General features: G+C 34.8%; 1 protein-coding gene across 4 annotated transcripts in view; it reads right to left on the bottom strand.

Moving 5' to 3' along the window:
* Positions 1–20233, bottom strand: part of PHKB (phosphorylase kinase regulatory subunit beta) — a 164826-nt gene that overhangs the window by 90855 nt on the left and 53738 nt on the right. For all 4 annotated transcript variants that reach the window (XM_072967307.1, XM_072967304.1, XM_072967305.1 and 1 more), the window contains 2 exons: positions 12365–12480; positions 5533–5596 (listed from right to left, as the gene is read on the bottom strand). In XM_072967307.1, the coding sequence (XP_072823408.1) occupies positions 5533–5596; positions 12365–12480 (180 nt within the window). The remainder of the gene's footprint in view (positions 1–5532; positions 5597–12364; positions 12481–20233) is intronic.

Genomic DNA, 20233 nt, shown 5'->3' with positions numbered 1-20233 from the left:
AATCAATGTTACCTCAATTTAAAAAAATAATAAATTTTTTTTAAAGACAAGCAAAAAAAAAGAAATTTCAGAAAAATACTAACAGGAAACAGCCTAAATGTCCATCGACAGATGACTGGATAAAGAAGATGTGGTATATTTGTACAATGGAATACTATTCAGCCATAAAAAACGACAACATAACGCCATTTGCAGCAACATGGATGTCCCTGGAGAATGTCATTCTAAGTGAAGTAAGCCACAAAGAGAAAGAAAAAATACCATATGAGATTGCTCATATGTGGAATCTAAAAAAATTAAAAAATAAAAATAACATAACTACAAAACACAAACAGACTCATAGACATAGAATACAAACTTGTGATTGCCATGGTAGGGGGAGGGTGGAAAGAGACAGACTGAGAGTTCGAAATTTGTAGACACTAACAGACATATGTAGAATAGATAAACAAGATTATACTGTACAGCACAGGGAAATATATACATACAAAATCTGGTGGTAGCTCACAGAGAAAAAGAGTTTGACAATGAATATATGTATGTTCGTGTAATAACTGAAAAATTGTGCTCTACACTGGAAATTGACAACATTGTAAACTGACTATAACTCAATAAAAAATAAAAAAAAAGAAAAATACTAACAATGGTTGCAATCAGAGAGTGGCATTAGAGATTTTAATTTTTTTAGTATTTTCAGTATTTCTCAAATTTCTTGCAAACTAACCTGTTAATTTTATAATCATAAAAAATAAATGATATTTCTACATTTTCCCTAGATCTCCTTAGCTTTCTTATAAATCAAAATGTATTGATTACAAGGTAACTAATCATGGACCTTTATTTTAATAAAAATAAAAAATAGTTTGGTTAACATGTTTGACAAGAAATAAAGGAAGAACTGGTTTGGATTTGCAGAATCTGATTTGTACAGTCCTAATAAAGAATGTTGATTATGTGATCAAAGTAAATGAATTTAGATACAATCTAGAATTACAGATACAAAAAACTACTTGGTTAAAACATTAAGACAGGAAGATCTCAAATAACTGTAATGTACATAATTATTGCTAATATTCACTGTGTCAAGCACCGTGTTTTATGCTTCACATTGATTATCTCATTTAATTCCCATATGCAGATATTATTATCTCCATTATGCTGAAAAGGATGCTGCCTCTTAGTTTAACAGAGGCAAGGTTCAAAAACAAGTCTCTGATACAGAAGCCCATACCTTAAGCACTAAGCTAAGTAATTTCCCACACTAAAAAATATCTGTCAAGAACCAAAATATTAAAAGAAAACAGGTTGTAACAAAAAATATTAATTTGACTGCTAACCAAGTTAAAAAAAATTACTGCTTATCCATTAGTGCTTTCCATATTCAACAGTGTAGTCTTTAATTAAACATAGCTTTATTTTGAGCTGAATATTTTGAAAACACAGAGAATGAAGTTGGAATATAATGACTGCCTCCATTACAAGAGGATTCTCAGAAAAATATATGGGGAAAGGAAGAAGAAAACCATCCTAAATTTCATGTTGCTTCATTACCTTCTAAAACTCATACCAATTCTCACCAACTTCAAGATGCATTCACCATGAAACTAAAATACCCTGACAAATTTAAGATCGAGTAGGACTATGATGCTAGATCCAAATATCAGACTCACTATATGTGTATTTTTCCTATTACCCCATGTTCATGCATGAATACTGGCTCATAAAATAGAATGATTTCTCTTATTATTTCTTAAATCGCTTTTAACTCTGATAACAAATGAACAAGGAATGAGTGAGGCTGTCTCCCAATCAGATCAATGTTAAACTGCTGCTTCTACTATTTTAAAGTCCCTACTTCTTGTCTGTCTGCACAAAACTGAGTCCAACAAAGCTTCATGCAGTAGCTGCCACTGTCAGAGAAATGTGCCCTCTGCTTCGAGTAAAACAAGATAGAACATGATCTCTGCTCTCAAGGAGCTGACCCAGATGATACACAGTTCTATAGTGAGATGAATACTAAACCAAACAAAAAGACTGCACGTGGCAATCCATGACTACATAGCAGGTGAGTGGCTTAGATGAATGAATAATAATAATAATAATAATAAACCAAGTTAACAGGAGAAAAATAAAACAGGGAACTTGGGGTACCTGATGGAGAAGGCAAGGACCAGAACTAGGATCTGAATTTTGGGGAAGGGGGAGCAAGTTGAGTGGTTAGAACAAAACAGCAGAGAAATGAATGCATATGAGACATTGGGAGTCAGCAAATACACCAAATAAGAGGACTTATAGATTGCCCTTAGGCTGATAATTAATAAAGTTAATAATTAATAAATACATAACAAATCAGTCTATCTTAAATTTTTTTAAAGATACAATCTAAGTAATGTAATTTATAAATAATGAAGTGAAATGGCAAATTTGGCAATTCTTGCCATTATTTAATTAACATAAAGAGTCAACTTCTATTTTCTGGCCATAAATAAATTACCTATCCTGTTCACCAAAGTATTTGTTCAGGTTTCTTCCTCTGCCAGCCTCTGAGAAAAATGTGCAAAAGGAAAAATAACCTCATAATGCTACCATATTTTAACACTAAGATCAAAAGCTATTGAACTATGTTGTTTGGCTGTCATCTTAAAGCACATACTATGCTTCAAGTATATGGCCCAGATTTACAGAAGAATAAAATTCACCAAGGCCATGGGCAGCTTCCTATTCAGAAGCAAATTTTTTAAAAAGTCATCAAGGAGAAGCTACACATGGAATTAATTATCACTGACTTTAAATTATCAGACACATTTTTAGGTCTGTAAATTTCAAAGGAAGCTAGATATGTCTGCACTGCTTTGAAAATTTTGCATAATATGAGCAATCTCTCTTATCATCTTTTAGATTCTGGCCTCTGTTCATTTGTCAGTATCCTGATTTCTCCAATTAAAGACAGGAATTTGAAAGGATGTTTTACATGTATATGTCACTCCAGAGTATCTGATTAACTTTGTATATTTTATTTTCATCTTCCATATCTTGAAATCATCACAACTCTGCTGTAATATCCTGACTGCATCTAAAGAGCATATTTTAAGCCTCACAGTTCAAATTTTACTCCTAAACTGAGTTAAGAATTAACTTTGCTGAGAGCAGTTGCTCTCATCCTTGACTACATATTAGAATTCCTGGGCAGTTTAGAAAAATCTCAACATCACAGACTTCCCCCTATATAATTAAGTCAGAATCTCTAAGGGAAGTTCCCAGGCATCAGTATTTTTTTTTTTTTAAGTTCCTCAAATCCAATGTGCAGCCAAGATTGAGAAATTATGGCTGGGAAACAATATCAGTAGCATATTTATAACTCAGAATCAGAATGCATAGTAAAGCAATTAGGTGTTTTTAAAGTTCAGCTAAGAAATCTATGAAAGTTTCCTGGGAAAAGTAGGCTGAAGGTAGAGCCCTGAAATATACATAGTGAGGAAAGGTACCATGTATGTGTGTGAGTATGTATGTAGGTGGAGGAGATGTATACTAGATATGTAAGTAGCATACACCAAGACTCAGATGGATCAAAGGAGATGGCACAACTGCGGAAGAGCTGACCACTACTTTATAATAGCTGACCTAGACGTGCAACTCCATTCAGCTCACTATTTGGTATGCCATGGAAGGCAGAAGAGTAAGACCTGCATCCTTCCACATTGCTGCTGTTAACTACTGGTTTAGTTCACGACTCCTCTCAGTCTCCTTGAGATACTCTCTAGAGGTTTTTCAGTTCAACCAATAAAGGACCAGCACTTTATTAGTAATAACATGATATATCACTTACTGAGGGTTTAAACTTTGGCAAGCACTATGCTAAGTTTTTTATTTGCATGACTACCTTCTGAGGTAGCACCTAGTGTTATCTCTCTCTCTTTCTCTCTCTTTTTTTTTTAAATGAGGAAGCTGAGCCTTAGGTACATAACCAGCCAGTCAGCAAGCTCACTGATGGAAGTACAGAGCACACAGTGACTCCTGCCTCCTGCCTCTGAATACAGTGTCATTGCTTTATGCCACATTATCCTCCTACTCACTCCCTCACCCCTTCCTTCCTTACCTATTTAATGTACATACAAATAGTCTTTAAATTTTTATACACAAATACACATATACTCATAGACACACACACACTTAAATGAATGTACTGAGAGTGAGGCAGGGGGAAAAAGGAAGTGAAAGGTATTGAAGGTTACATGCAGGATTTCCACAAGTATGTTGACTCTTCCAAAGAGAAATGCTGATGCAACCTAAGGGACCAGTGCCACAGAAACCAAGAATCTCCCGGAAGATTCATAATATTAATTCTCATGATTTTCAGTAGGCTTACACCCCTCCAAACCCCACAAGTTCTGATCCCTCCATTTCACCAGCCAGAGGTTGAGAGAAAAAGAAGAGTGTGGAAGTGGGTGATTTAGAGCCACCTCTAGGGCATTCAGAATGAGGTGCTGCTCCCCTCTTCCCAAGCCTTTCCATGTCTGTGGTCATTATTCATCCTTCACATCCTAGATTTAACCAGAGTCCTTCCTTCAGGGGAAGTTGGAGTGAGAAGAGAGTTTATGTAAGTAAGGGGGGTGGGGGAAGAGAGTCAGTTATGTTACCAGACTGTGACCTGAAACTTGCTTAAATTTAAGACTTGAGTATATAGTATTAGAATTGCCATAACAAGATCCATGTCATATTTTACATGTCTGCATAAGTTCCTAAACTGTATCATCACTGACTTCGCAATTTAATAGCTTAAGGTTAATTTTAATATTAGTTGCAAACTTCCTTTGCCCTTCCATTTTAGGAATCTTTACAAAAATTGTAAAGAAAATTAGCCTACTTTCTCAATCCAGAGAAGTAACCTGTATTCCTACATATTATTCCCTTCCATTGACAATTCAATCCATGTCACTTGATTAGGTACAGAAACCGGTTAAAGATTTTATGAAAATTTAAGGTAACCCTCAAGGTTTTCCCTTTTATCTCAAAGAAAATGAGATTTTAGACCTGTGATTATAGCCAGTTGAGGGCTAAGTTAGGATCACAATTTCTAATTCTTTGGTTGCACACATTATGCAAATTCCCCTCCGCATGTGATATACACTGATATACATTAAATCGGCACCAACAAAGGAACTGACATGGAAATATACAGTATATAATGCCAGGAATATTTTAAAATGTGAAGACTTAACGAAAGACTAGAGAAAAAAAACTGAACAAGGAAAATGCAAATTCTTTAGAGGAAAAAAAACAACTGAACATGGAATATGCAAATTCTTTATTAAGAGTTTTTTTTTTTAATTAAGCAATCTTTTTCAGTTAGAAAACTAAAATTTAAGCAGCAAATCATATTCAAAGGAAAGGTTATTCAACCATGGGCTGCTACATAAATTTCAGACATTCTCTGATCATAAGGAATGACTTGGTTAATGAATGGCCAAGCTAATTAAACATGCAACTGGAAAAATATTCAAAGTCTGCCATTGCTGTTGCTGTTTTTTTTACCTGGTTGCCAAAGAGGTTGAATCCATTAATTGCTTCTAAAGCTGCTTTTGCTAAGCCAACAGAGCTAAAAGAGAAAAGGAAACACTTTATAACTCAGATGTATTTGGCTATAAAATAAGAACCGTTATCTGATGAATATTCAAAAGTAAGTTTCTTCATTAACACTTATAACAATTTCCCTAAGAAGAATAATGTCTAAGAGACTTCAGTCTGACATTTCACTATTTTAATTTTTCTTTTTTATAGTTAGTGATCTTCAGGGAAAAATATTTCTAAGTTCACCTTGATCTAGATAAATGGTCATACTATTGATGGGAGAAGTTTTAACTCCAGTATCATTCATATTCACTGACTCAAGTGAAAAAAAGAAAAATGATGAACTTTAGAGGAAGGTGTATTATGATATGTGCACAGTAATATTAGGTTGGGCATCATTAGCTCAGATCAATTAAGAGCTTTTCTGACGTCAACTTGGAGCCTTAGAAAAGATATTGCACATTATACAATTACCATGGAGTTTAGTTTAATATACCCATTCAAATACTCTTTGCTTAGGGTCCGATAAAATGGACCCTCACAGAGCAAATGATCACAATGTTTCTCATTTTTTGCTATATTCTTCTTTTTATAATAATAAACATAAAATAATAAATGTGTACTCCTTTGGCCTCTCAAATGCCTCTACAATAATGGGGAAAATGGGTAGACCAAAATTTCTTTAAAAATATGACATCGTCATCTTATAAATATCAACCTATAAATATTTTAGATCTAATTTTATTTTAATTATTTCAATTTTTTGTTTTTATTCAAAGCAGCTTCATATTCCATTAATATTATTTTAAATTAATGACCTGTCATCATTTCTCTAAAGCAGTGATTATCAGAGCGTGGATCTCAGAGAAGTAGCATTACCTGGAAAACTTGTTAGAATTGCCAGTTCTCACTGCTGTCTGGGAGTGGGCTCAACAGTCAGTGTTAACAAGCCCTCTAGGTGCTTGCTGTGCTCTAAATCTGAGAACCACTGTTCTAACACTGATGTCATCATGATTTACATTTTCTATGGCTTATTTACATGAAATGTTCTCAAGTAAGCATCAGTTTTACTACAGGATAATAAATAGATGGGAAACTTATTCTAAAATATATGAATATGAGGGAATATAGCCAATATTTTATAATAACTATAAATGGAATATATTCTTTAAAAATTGTGAATCACTGTTGTACACTTAAAACTTACATACTGTTGCACATCAAATATATTTCATTCTTTGAAGAGCTAATGAAAACTGACAGACTTCTAGTAACATTGACAAGGAAATAAGACAAGACACAAATGACCAATACTAGGCATAAAACAGGAGCTAACACTATAGTCACTGTATGCATCAAAAGGATAACAAGAAAATGAACAATTCCACACACATAAATCTGACAACTTAGAAGGAATGAATCAATTCTTGGAAAAGCACAAACTACCACTACTCACCCAATAAAAATAATTTGAATAGCCCTATGACTATTAAGGAAATTGAATCCACAATTTAAAAATGGCCAAACAAGAAATCCCCATACCTAGATGATTTAGTTGGGGACTTCTACCAAACATTTATTGAAAAATTGACACCAATTCTACACAATCTCTTCTAGAATATAAGAGAGGAAAACACTTCAGAATTCAGGTAAAGCTAGCATTACCCCATTTTATGAACCCAGCATTACCCTGATATCAAAACCAAAGACAATACACAAAAACTGTAGAGCAATACCCTTCATAAATATAAATATTTAAATCCCTTTCAAAAAATTAGCAAAAAAAATTAAGCAATATGTGAAAATTATCACCATAACTGATCATGTGAGATTTATTCTAGGAACACAAGGCTAGTCTGATCATCAAAAATCAATGGGAATAGTCTACGGTCTTCTCATTTGCTGGCTTTTTGAAAAAAGTCACTATTCCTAACAACTTGTCTTTCGATTTATTGGCCTATTGTGCAGAAAGCAGTGTGAGCTTGGACTACCTAACAGCACCTGTATAAGAATTCTAAATTCCTAGAAACAAAGGGTTAGAAGAACCCCTGGGAGTCACATACTCTGACAGTTCATGCAAAAACATTCACTGTCAACTGGTTTTCTTGCTTAAGAATGTGTTCCCAATGCCCTAGGAGTTCCCTGTTAGCACCCAGTGCAAACACACGCATTTAACCAAGTAACAAGAAAACTTCCACTTACAAGATGTGTGTTAAGACTTGGCAGTATTTTGAGAAGTGAGAGAAAATAACTTATTCAAAAGGCAAATACATAAGAAATTCTATACTGGAGGAGATACATAAGGTAGCCAGCCCACGGTTCTATGTTTAAAAATGGTACAAAAAGACAGCTAAGGGATGAATCTGGAAATCGTCTTCTAAACAAAGCATTACAAAACAAACACTGGACTAGAGTAAAGGTTGAATTCTTACCATTTTAACTTTCTTTTCCAATGCAAGTGATTGAATAATTGGACTTACCAGAAATTCACACATAATTAATTTATCATTCACTGGTTATTTATATTTAAGTCTCTGACAAAGGCAAGCTATTTAGAAACACAAACACACTCCTTTTGTGATCTTACATTTACTGGCAAACATAATATATATGTTGTAAGAATTTTAAGTTTTTTACTGGCACAAGACATTCTCAGAAAATTATTCCATGATTAGCTAACGAACATATTAGTATTAGGTGACTACTGCCAACAGAACATTCAGAAGAGGACATTAGATTCTTGCAAGGTATTACCTCAGCACTCACTGAAGAGAACTAAACTAATGTTTACTTGGGAGATAGTTTATAATAACGTGATTTATTGCATAAATTAAAGCTTTTCTAGAAAAGATGATGGATTTGGACAAGGAGATTTAAAACCCACGATGGAATCAAAAAAATTAACTAGCAAGCATGGGAATTAAAGTCACAAGATCCTGCTCATTAACACTATGCTTTAACTTCCTGGGCTACCCAATCACACCTCCTGAAAGAAAAGGGACTTAACAGTACTATGGTTTTACTGGATGTTCATGGATTGTTCAGTACAGAAAAATACACAAAATGAAGCAGAATGGATGAACAGTTGCTTGTATTATAGCTCAATGACTGGAATACCAAAAATTACTTAAGAAGACTAAGTAGTCACTTTAAATAACAAGCACTCTATGAAATAAAAGGGTCACGAAAAGCATCTGAAACCAAGTGCTGCTACGATGGTTACTTATCTGATAGTTTAGTGACTGCTTTCTTTACTGGGAAAGTCAAGAGAAAAGAATATAAGATTATAAACAACAACAACAAAACTAGACACAAAAAAACAATAATCTCTCCATTTGGGCCTATATCTACCTTACTAAATTACTACTAAGTTATTACAGTTTTCCTTTTCACTTTCCAATAACCAAAAAATTTGCAGTTAGGTTTGGGATTCGATTTACACTTTACAGAAGACTCGTCTCTTCTTCAAAACAGAGGTTTGTTTTAAAGGTAGCCCGAAGGGCTAAGAATATCCTTACATTAAATGAGGAAGGGAAAATATTAAAATTAAAATACTTGAATTACACTTGGGGCAGCTGAGAAGACTACTTGGAGGATATGTAACTCTGGGGATTAAGAATTAGTGTTACGACAAATAGGTACCAACATGATACATGGAGGAAATGTAATTAAATCAAATAAGATTTTTAAATGCAAGGGAATTTATTAAAAGACTTAGAGAATAGACAGAAGAAAAGAGGAGAATTATCTGAAATAGTTCCATACACCCTAGAAGAAACTGACAGGAGCATGTTGTCTGAGGAAAGTCCAGTCAACAGAAAAATCAGGCGAGCAGGGAACGGTTGCTTAGGAAGCATTTCAAGACAATCATACCAAACTTAGAACAATGAATTCTTTTACCAAACCCCTGAAAAGGAAGATTCCAGTTGCTGCTAGAATGGGGTTCAGATAAATGCAGTGAGATCACACTTTAGAAAAAAAATTCTGAAGGTTATCTAAGAAATGCTAAATAATTCAAGAATTTGGACTAAAAGATACCAGCAAGTCAAGGGCTGAAAAGGGCAGATCAGGAAGGGACTGACCAAAGTATTAAGCTGAATCAAGCTTTACTGATTGCTAAGCAAAGATATCCTTGAAACTTATCAAAATTTCACCAGGATTGTATACTCTGCTGTTCCTTCAAACTTCAAGAAAACTTTTTAAGACTTTAAATTGCAGTGTGATACAGGTAAAACATAATTGTGGGTTTGGAGGCGAATCACCTGGAATTCAGTTCCGGCTCTACAACCTATTGATTCATATCCTCTAAGCAGTGGAGGGGAGGAAACCACAAAACCTTCTAAATTTTAGTTTCCTCCTGTATAAAAGGCAATAATGTTTCCTGCCTGGCCTAAATAAGAAGTATTCTGTAGCTGTACAGTGCCCAAATGCAATTATTAGAGGACCATTGATGCTAAAGAGGGAGTGAGTCTGCATCCTCAGAATACTATGTGCGTGTGTTTTGCGAACCCAGGGGTGGAAATCTTCTTTTTCAAGCTGCAGTTTAGAAGGGATGTGCCCAGTGTGGCAAGGGAAAGAAGAGACATTTACCAAGTCAGTTGAGCACAAGGCCTTAGTGAGCATCAGTGTAGCAGCTAAACTGTGCTCTCTCTATTTCCTGCTAAGAATGGCACAGAGATGAAGAGTGATAAAAAGAAAGCTAGAAGGCAAAAGGCAAGATGAGTACTCACAGCAAGAGTTACTATATACTATTTCAGGATTTCCGAAATTTTGAGAACAGCTTAAGGATGTAACCAGGATACTGCATTAAAAAATCCTTGGATCAGATCCAACTAGGCAGAGACAGTTCTGGGATGTTTCACAGCAACAGACTAAGAGTTGTGACTTTATCCCTGGCCGATAGCAGCCCTACATTCCACTACCCAGGCATGAGCACAAAAGGATACTGGCCTCCTACCACCACTGCCATGACTGCATCCATGAGTGCCATAGGGCTCGGGTCTCTTACAGTTTCAAAATAGACCACTTTGGCACCAGAGGTGACATATCTAAAACAGACTTGTAGAGATCTGAGCTAAGAAACACTTGAAAATAAGTGTTTAAAGTTCTTCTGGGAATTGAAAAGTGCTAACCCACAGAAAATTAGAAGATCAATGTTAAATGTATAAAACCCATCATCCAAATCTAAATGGCAAACTTCTCCCATCCATTTGAATAAAATTGGCCTGCTACAATTAAGATTAATTTTGCATGCAAAAAGTAGCAAAGAACATCACTTAATCATCTTCCAAGCCTTGAAGTAAAATCCTTAATGATTCAATTTAAAGACTGGCACCTCGGGTACCGGAAGACAATCTGGAGCCTCTGTTTTTCCACTAGTGATCTTCCAAAACCCTCACTTTCTAGTGTTAATGATAATTTTTACACAAGATTCTTTCTGATATCACTATCTTTTTTATAAACAGAAAAAACCCTACTCCAAATATTTTATACTGAAAATAGAGTCAGTGGGACCACACTGCCATGTATTAAGTAGTTATTTAAAAGCACAGAAGGGGCCTGATAAATCATAAATACTGAGGTAAATTTTTAAAAATCACTGTTTCTAATCAGATAAATTTTGTCTGGAATTTGACTGATAATCTGAACTACTGAGAACTTAATTTAGATGAAAGTTGAAATATAACATTATCTTCCTATTTTTAGTACTTGCCAGAATTTGTTTAATGTTTGAACTAACTTTACCACAAATTATTTCTCTCCTTTACTTTCTTTGCTGATTGCTGCTATTCCACTTTATATTATAAAAATGCTTCATAAGAATGATAAAACTTAAAGCAAACTGTGAATTAGTTGACCAGAGCTAAAGGAAAAACTCTTTTTGTTTCAATCTTTGTTATTAAAACATTCCTAAATGTGTGAGCACACTTACATTTCAGTGCTTACTTATGTCAGCTGTTAAAATGCTTTATACATAACTAATTCAATCATTACAGCAGCTTTATAAAGTAGAAACCATTATTATTTTCATTTTATAGATGAGGAGACTGAGGCACAGAGAAATTACACAGCCAGCGATCTGGAGCCAATTTTCAGTTTACTAAATATCTTACACCAGCTTAATTTTTGTGTGTGATTAGTCCTTCTATCCAAAAGGTACACAGCAGATTCTTCCTGACCAGTGTTTCCTAAACTGTTTCTCTACTTCATTTAAGTCTCAATGATCTTACTTCATTTAAGTCTCAATGATCTAAACTGACCTATAGCTGATAACCTTTAAATTCTTAAATCTTTTAGTGTGAAATGGATAAGACTAATTGAGCTACACTATCTAGTTAAACAAAATATAAAGAGTGTTAAGTATTTCTCATTAGGATAAAAATCAACTCAATCACATGAAACGGAATTTTACATGCAATGCATATACAATTGGTGTTTGGCAATTTTAATGTACTTGAGCTTTCAAACAGTGTCATGTTTCAAAGAGGAAAAAGATAATGACTTGGTTGAGCAGAAAGGCCAAACCTTGGACTGGATACTGATACGCATGTACTGACACCTTAGGAAGTTGGGAAAGACACTCTGCTCTTTTTCTGCATCTGTTTATGGGCACCGAGAGCAGACTTTTTACTTTTAAGCAAATTTTACCTGCATCATATATAGAAAAAAGAGATAAAAATTACATAGAAACTGGAGTTGTAATATAATACTTCGATTTTTATTCATACTCAAATCCATACATTTAAATTAAAAAAAAAAACCCCAAAACCTCTACACACTGAAATCAGAAAATTACCTTGAATGTAGCTCTGTGCTGCCATTATTGTATTTGCTTCCCCTTTCCCAGACTCCGAAGTCAGGAACGCGGTAAACTCTTTCTACACAAAATACAAGGTTTTGAATAAAAGAGACCTAAAAGAAAAGAAGTGAAACCTAAGTACCTGTGCCATAACAGGACCCTTAAACATTAATAAGAACAATTAGGTATCTGAAATAATTACATATTTGAAAATTTGGATTTGAAATCCAAACATACACTTGCCAACCAATGCTTTTTTAATACGCTGAAATTCTTATGATTATTAACATTACTGTGAATACTCTGGTACACCTGGTTTTTCTCATATAAATCCTAAAGTGAGAACCTAACATGACACAGTACAGAAAAAAAATTTAAGTCCTGACAATGCTCCAACTATATTTCTCCAATGATGTACCTAGTACTGTTCATGAGGGCTTTGTACCTTAAGAATTAAGAAAAATACAGAGCACTGTTTTATAGTAGATGATAATATCTGGAATCTAAAATGTCAAATGTTAAGTAAGTCTAAAACTTTGGAGATAAAAAGGTATTTCTCAGTTCTGAAATGAGACTGTCTCGCGTTAGCTCTACCTAGCATCCCGAGTCTATTACTCCTGGACTCTAATCTTCCTCTTGCCTTTTCTGTAGTACAAGTACCCATTTTCATAAACTCGAAGCTTACAGTTAGAGACGGGCTCCAACCAGTGGGTCAGGAGCCACAGCTTCCATGCAAATATTTCAGACATTTGATGAAATTTATGCTTTCAATAGTTACTATGGAAAGCAAAGGTTATGATCAGTTCTTATTTAATAAAAGTTTGTTCATTTTAATAAAGACAATACCTTATGTGGACTACTGGTCCTGATTACAGGGTTTTTAATTTAGTCATCTTGTTTGGTTCAATATCACAAACCAAATATTATGCATCTTGCCTAATATTCATCTCAACAGCCCTCTGAAGCGGCAAATAGATATTTCCCACCTCCACCCTACCACACATAATTAATATAATGTATATACCTGTAAGAATGACACAATAATAACACAAAAAAACACAATAGACTAGAAACTTTGAGAAATTACACGAAGAGAGAAAACAGTAGGAAAGACCTGGTTGAGAAATCAGAGAAGTAACCACAGCTTTTTAAAGTGATTCTTCCTTGTTCTCTAGGGTCAATGGAAAGTCTCTAAGCCCAGAGTCAACAAACTCATTGATCAAGAGTTGACCAGGAAGCAGCCTACCCAGTTTCTCTCACAAACGATGAATGGCTGCTGCAGCTGAATCCCTGACCTCTCCAATCTCAGTCCCAGCAGAGAGATACCCGCCCCTCAGAGCCAAGAACAGCTTGCACATTTCAGTGAAGGAAAAGCCAAGGAGGGTGTTGGGGCCTCACAGAAATAGAACAGAGCATTCACTCTAGGTTTTCACAAAACATCCCACAATTTCTCTATCCAAGAGAGAAGGACATATCTACAGTAAACTTTTTTTTTTCAAACTTTAAATATTGGTGAGGGTCTCCTAAATTTGCCTAACTTCTTGCTACCTTGCCTATTTCCCTAAGGAAAACCTGCCTATATTAAAAACCCTGGTCTACTTTCATAAAACCTGGTGTCTTCAGCTTTTCCATGGTCTTTGGAGTTTCATAGACTCTGTAACACTTACAGGAAATATTTTATACTTGTCAGGTCTCCAAGTTAAAAGCTTTGAAACCATCTACATCCTTCCTCCTCTTATGACAAACCTCTGAAATATACAGTCCATACACTTGCCTCTTCCCCTCTTACACGGACTTCAGGACCAGGGCGAGGCACAAGGAAGGCAGTCTGCACAGACTGTGTGAATGATGTAATAGGTGGCTGGAAAGGCATTTTTGGCTAATGACCCCTGTAAGGAAAACTAAACTACCATTTATATCCAGTTCTGCAACTAAGGAGTTTGGAAATTATCATTCTACTCCATCCTAACAAGTAAAAAGCCTTTTAACTCTTCCTGGACTACCTTCCTTCTTTTTCTGGAGAAGATGGGGGGAGGGGTAAAATTTCTCATTAATGATTTAATTTCATCCAACATCATGCATTTCTAAGTGGGTGAAAAAAATTGGAAGTAAAACAAACCCTCAGATGTTACAATTTGGTGTGACCCTCGAAAGCTCAACTCTACCTGACAAAATCATATTCCTTAGTATTTAATTTCTCACTTTAGAGAAAACTTAGTTTTTCCTCCTCTTGGGGGCAAAAACTACAAAAACATTAAGAAACACTGGAATAGGTCTATTTTGTTTTTCTATTTTAAGTCAGTTTCAGTTAACTATATTAGTTTGCTAGGGTTGCCATAACAAAATACCAGAGACTGGGTGGTTTAAACAACAGAACTTTTCTTAGAGCTCTGAAGCCCAGATCAAGGTGTCTGGCTTCTTCTAAGGCCTCCCTCCTTGGCTGGCAGGTGGGCCACCCTCTTGCTGCTTTGTCCTCACATGGTTCTCCCTCTGTTCATACCTGCTCCTCATATCTGCTTGTATGTCTAAATTTCCTCCTCTTATAAGGAAATCAGTCAGACTGGATTAAGGGACTCATTTAAACTTTCCCCTTTGAAGACCCTATTTCCATATAAAATCACATTTTGAGGTACTGGGGGTTAGGATTTCAACAGATAAATTGGGAGCTCAGGGAACAGGGGAGTGGAACACAGCTCAGTTTACAACATATTGCCATGTAATTTCTTATGGTATATTCTCTCTCTTTAAATGCCTACTCATTTGTAGTTATATTTGCCTTTTCATTCCTAATATTATTTGTTTAAGTGTTCCTTTTCTGCTTAGCAAATTTTGTAAGAGGTTAAACTATTACCCTTAAAAAAATACAGTTGGTTTTGCCAATAGTATTTATTCTAACTTTATATTTTATACCATTATTTCTATCTTTATCTTTATTACTTTCTTCCACCTACTTGCTTTGTGTTTACTATTCTATTCTTTTTTTGACTTTAAAAATAGGATACTTACCTTGCTAATTTTCTATCAAAACTCTTTTCTAATATGTGCATTCAAGGCATATTGCTTACCATCACCACTTTGGCTATATTCCATGAGTACTGGCGTGTAGTACTTTCATTGTCATTTTATGGTATTTCTCAATTTCTATACTCATCTTCAAAATCATAAAACAGAAGTGTACACTTTCACCTGCTAAAAACAGGATATTTAGTGGGAATCTTTACCTACTGACTTCTAAATTCAATGTGGTCAGAGAACATAGCCACTGATTCTTTGACATTGACTTAGTCTTTGTAGAGATTTACTGTGATTAATTGTGCTACACAAATAATCTGTATCATACCTTTTATTTTTTGTCTCCTTGGTTTATCACTTTCTAAAAATCTCCTATCCCATTAAACGTTTGCTTTATATATTTTGAGGACATACTGTTAGGTTTATACAGTACTATTGTAGCTTCCTTCCTAAAGGAGCTGAAATGTTCCTTTAAACATTAAGTAATGTCACTCTTTATAACTTTACCATAAATATATCTTAAAATACAAAAAATATTTAAAAACCTTAAAAACAAGCTGCTATAAAAAGAAAACCCCCAAATGCAGTGGCATTTAAGATATAATTGATTTCTCAAACAGTATGGTTGGTCCATGTATGATAGAGTTTTATTTATTTGTTTTAATTCTGCCAACTCATTTTTAAAGATTTGGTTAGAGACTTGGTCAGTTCCTCTTTCTAAATAAGGAAGAGGATTAAGTCTTGATGAAGTTCACACCCTAGCCATTACCCTTACTGGGTTCTCACATTCTGTGCCATGATGTACCCACCCTAATCACCGCAGTACCAGATACCCTGCAAACTGAGGTAGGCCCTTGTGCACTGAAGTCCACGTAAGTATTCAAAGTAGCCAATGCACAGGGAGCCTGCAAAACCTAGTTAACCCCACCCTGCTTACCATACATAAGCTGTCCCCTGTGGCTGCAGCTTGTTGTTATCCTGTCCTTGGGTACAAATCCCTGGGTAGCCCTACATGGGAGCTTACTCTCATTTACAGCTGTAAACAACAAAGAACTGTGCATTTTATCTAAGTGTCACTGTGTTGTTTACAGCCATCAAAAAAAAAAATCTTTAAATCGTATAAAACACAGGTTGGTGGGGCAGCTTAGTTCCACAATGCCATTTAGGGACCCAGGTTTCTCCCATCACTTGTATAATTTTCCGGTGGGTGGTGGAGGGTAGGAGCAGACAATTTATTTTCATCTATTCTGCACAAGACTCATGTTTTCCTCATATAATCAGTCATCATTTCTTCAAATACTGTCTTTCCCCAATTCCCTCTATTCCTTTCTTCCTATGAAATATATTTTGGACCTTCTCATTCTATCTTCAGTTACTCTTAAACTCTCATTTACATTTTCTATCTTTTTACCTCTCTGCCCTACATTCTGGATAATTTCACTAGAACTATCTTCCAGTACATAAATTCTTTCTTCACCAATGCCCAATCTACCTGTTAATATGTCCACTAACCTTTTAGTTGTTCACATTTATTACTTCTAATAAACATATCTGGTTCTTTTTTCATACATTCTTTTTCATTCTTTATTTTGTCTCTACAATATTAATATTTAAGAATTGAACATTTTTATTTTAGAGCTTCTTTCAAATAGCTGTTCTATTATCTAAAATTCTTTTCTGTTTGCAATTATTTAACTCATTTTCAGCAAACATTTTCATTTGTGGATATGTACCTAAAGAGCAATTTTGTCTTTATTTCAGACCCCACATCAGCATATGGTACAGGCTTAGGGTTTCAATTGAGGGTCCCAGACAATAGTAACTTCCTATTCTCTGGGCCAGTGTGCTGAGGGTTTTTTTTTTTTTTTTTTTGTCCTCCTTCCACAGAGAAGACAGTTCTTCATAACTTCATGTATAGGATCACGTGCAACACCTCATCTTAAATGAGCCTAAGGGTTAGTCCCTGGCCCCTAAGATCTATGATATATTGATTGCAAAAAATGGCCTCAATGGTCCAACCTTCTCTTTATGTATTCCATTTGAAATGACACATGATTTAGTTAAGGCCAGCAAGGGGCCTACTAGATCCATATATATTGTTATCATTTAGCTATTACACTTTTAAACAAAAAAATCCTAAAATGCAGTGTCTTATAAACAGCTTAGGTCCCCTATCAGTCTACACAAGCCTGGGCCAGTTCTGCCAATTATGGACAGGCTCAGCTGATCTTAGCTGAGCTTACTCATTCAGGTTGTGGCTAGTTGGCAGGTTGATAGCCGATTTAGGATGGCATTGGTTGATAAAAGCCATCTCTGCTCCACATGGTCTGTCATCCTTGAGAAAGGAGCTAGGCTTGTTCTCATGGGAAAGTTAGGGATCTGAAAGAACAGATGCATAAGGGGCCTCTTGAGGTCTAGGCTCAGAATTGGTACACCCTCATTTCTGCCACATTCTGCAGGCCAGAGCAAACCATGTGTCTTACCTCTTGTTGGAAAGAACTGTAAAACACATTTCAAAGGGTGTTCATAAAAAGAAGAGTGGAGAATTGAGGCCATTTTTGCAATCAGTGTACCATAGATCTTATGGGCCAAGGGATAGAGTTTTTTAAAAAATCACATTGGAACAACTGAAAAGTAATAGACGTTATTCAATACCGTTAAATATCAAGTAATATAACTTGATTTAAAATGCCCATAAAAGGCCCCTACTAATTTTTAAGTGAGCCAAGTGAAATTTTCATGACACAGTAAAAAGAAAAATATCAACGTCTTAAGATAGTCCAGTCAGGCAACGTGAGGACACTGAATAACAATAAAGTGATTTCAGAATTGGAAGATAACATCCTGAAAGAACGCTATTCACAGATCAATTATGTGAATACTAATTTAGCACCTCATCCTATCATTAGTGACTTCCTTCCCATGGAAGTTGACAATCTGCGGCTAATAGTAACAGAATCAAAATGCACTACTTTTACAGAAAAATGGCTAAAGAACAAAAAAGATAACTTGGGTAACTGGAAAGGTTTTTCTGTCACACTATGGCACGAATGGCTCTTTTATGTTTAATTCTTAACAAGAAATATAGGAAGATTATATACCTTAAATATCATTTGATTACAAGGAAAGTGAAGTGCTCAAAATTTCGGTTACTGGTAGAAGTTAATGCTTTCTTCTTACAGTAATTTGGAATAATTCTGCAAGTTACATTTTGCACTGCAATTCAAGAAGGATCACTCCAAATTTGCTTTGTAGCCAAACAACAATATATTTTTAGTTTGACCAATGTGAAGAAATTCTACTTCATAAGAAGTCATTTTACTGTCCAAATAGAAATATTTCCACAAATGGATACTTTCCAAGGAAGAGATTCCTTATATACAATTCTAAACTAACTGTCACTGTGTACCAGAGTAAAAATTTTTAAAAAACTAATTCAGCCATTCACTAAACTATTATCATTTCCTAATGAAATAGAAAAAAGACATTGATATATATGACATATGTATGTTTAAATAAACACATTATTATGAATTACAGTATTCTTTTCCTGTAACATGTGGAATTCATTAAAGTGAATTCATATGAAGCAGTGACCATTTTATGCATTTTAGATAATTTGCAATTATTTCAGCAATAAGTGAAGTGACCATTCCAGTTTATTACATCTCATGAAACTATCATTTTAAAAATTTATCAGCTTTACTTCAGTAACAAGTAACATTTGGGAGTGTGGCTGATGGTGTGGCTGATGATAAAGAAGTCTATATCAATAAACTGTAAGTTTAAGTTTTTTTAATTCCCCAAGTTATAACATTATCTTGAAATGAGAGAATACTGTAATAATAACTAAAAATCCATTTTAGTCTTATTGAACATTGTTTCAATTTCCCCATCTCCCTTAGCTCCTATCAAAACCATACAAGCACCAAAACAAGAAAACAAAATTCAATTCAGAATACTTCAAAGGATGTATATGGAACTCGGAACAAATTTTTATGTATGGGAAACATTTTTATTTAGTTAACAAAACTAGAACAAAATGGTTATTTTTAAAAATTCAGAGACCGTATTACAAAGGAGCTCAAGAGATCGTCTGTAACAACTATATCTTTCCAGATATGTCAATTTCTGGCATTTATTGTAAATCACTTAAATTAATGTAAGGTCTTCAAGGCCCAATTTCTCTAGTACTAAGAAAACAGAATCCTCTCCAGTATCTATAAATCCAACTCAGATGATAGCAGCCCAAATTAGGTGCAATACTGCAAAAAAGACTTAACCACTGAGTAATAATTTGCATTTAATTTCTTCAGTAACAAATCACAACCAAGACGCCTCTTAAATAACATATGTAATATGGTCTGACTTATGTGTACAAGTATCACCAACAAGGGAACAATGAACTGCCATCTGAGGTATGGGGAATATAAATATTTCAAGAGAAAGAGTATGTGATAGGCACGTCATGGAGGAAACAGAATGACAGCAACGACTAGACAATGAATTTGACGACTCGACTGGTCTTTTAGAGGATAATCTCACAACAGGTTAAAATTCTGTCTATTTTAAAATATCTATCTACACATATACACACCAGTGTGTACATGGTTAGCTTAGGAGGCATAAATTAAATCTCTTATGAAACGTCACCACCAATACAAAAAATGAGGCAAAATAAGATTTCTTTTATCAAGAAAAGCTGAGTGGTGGGGTGAGGGGAAAGGATTAATGGAGTATCTCAAAGAAAGTAATTTCCTAATTCAATACACTGTAAGTGACAGGCAACAAAAGCAAACAACCATGTGCAATAAATAAGGTAGCCATTAGCCTCATGTGGCTGACTGCCATGTA

The sequence above is a fragment of the Vicugna pacos genome, chromosome 9, assembly GCF_048564905.1.
Source record: "Vicugna pacos chromosome 9, VicPac4, whole genome shotgun sequence".
NCBI lineage: Eukaryota > Metazoa > Chordata > Mammalia > Artiodactyla > Camelidae > Vicugna > Vicugna pacos.
Note: the sequence above shows the minus strand (reverse complement) of the source record. Positions and strands in the feature narration are given on the sequence as shown.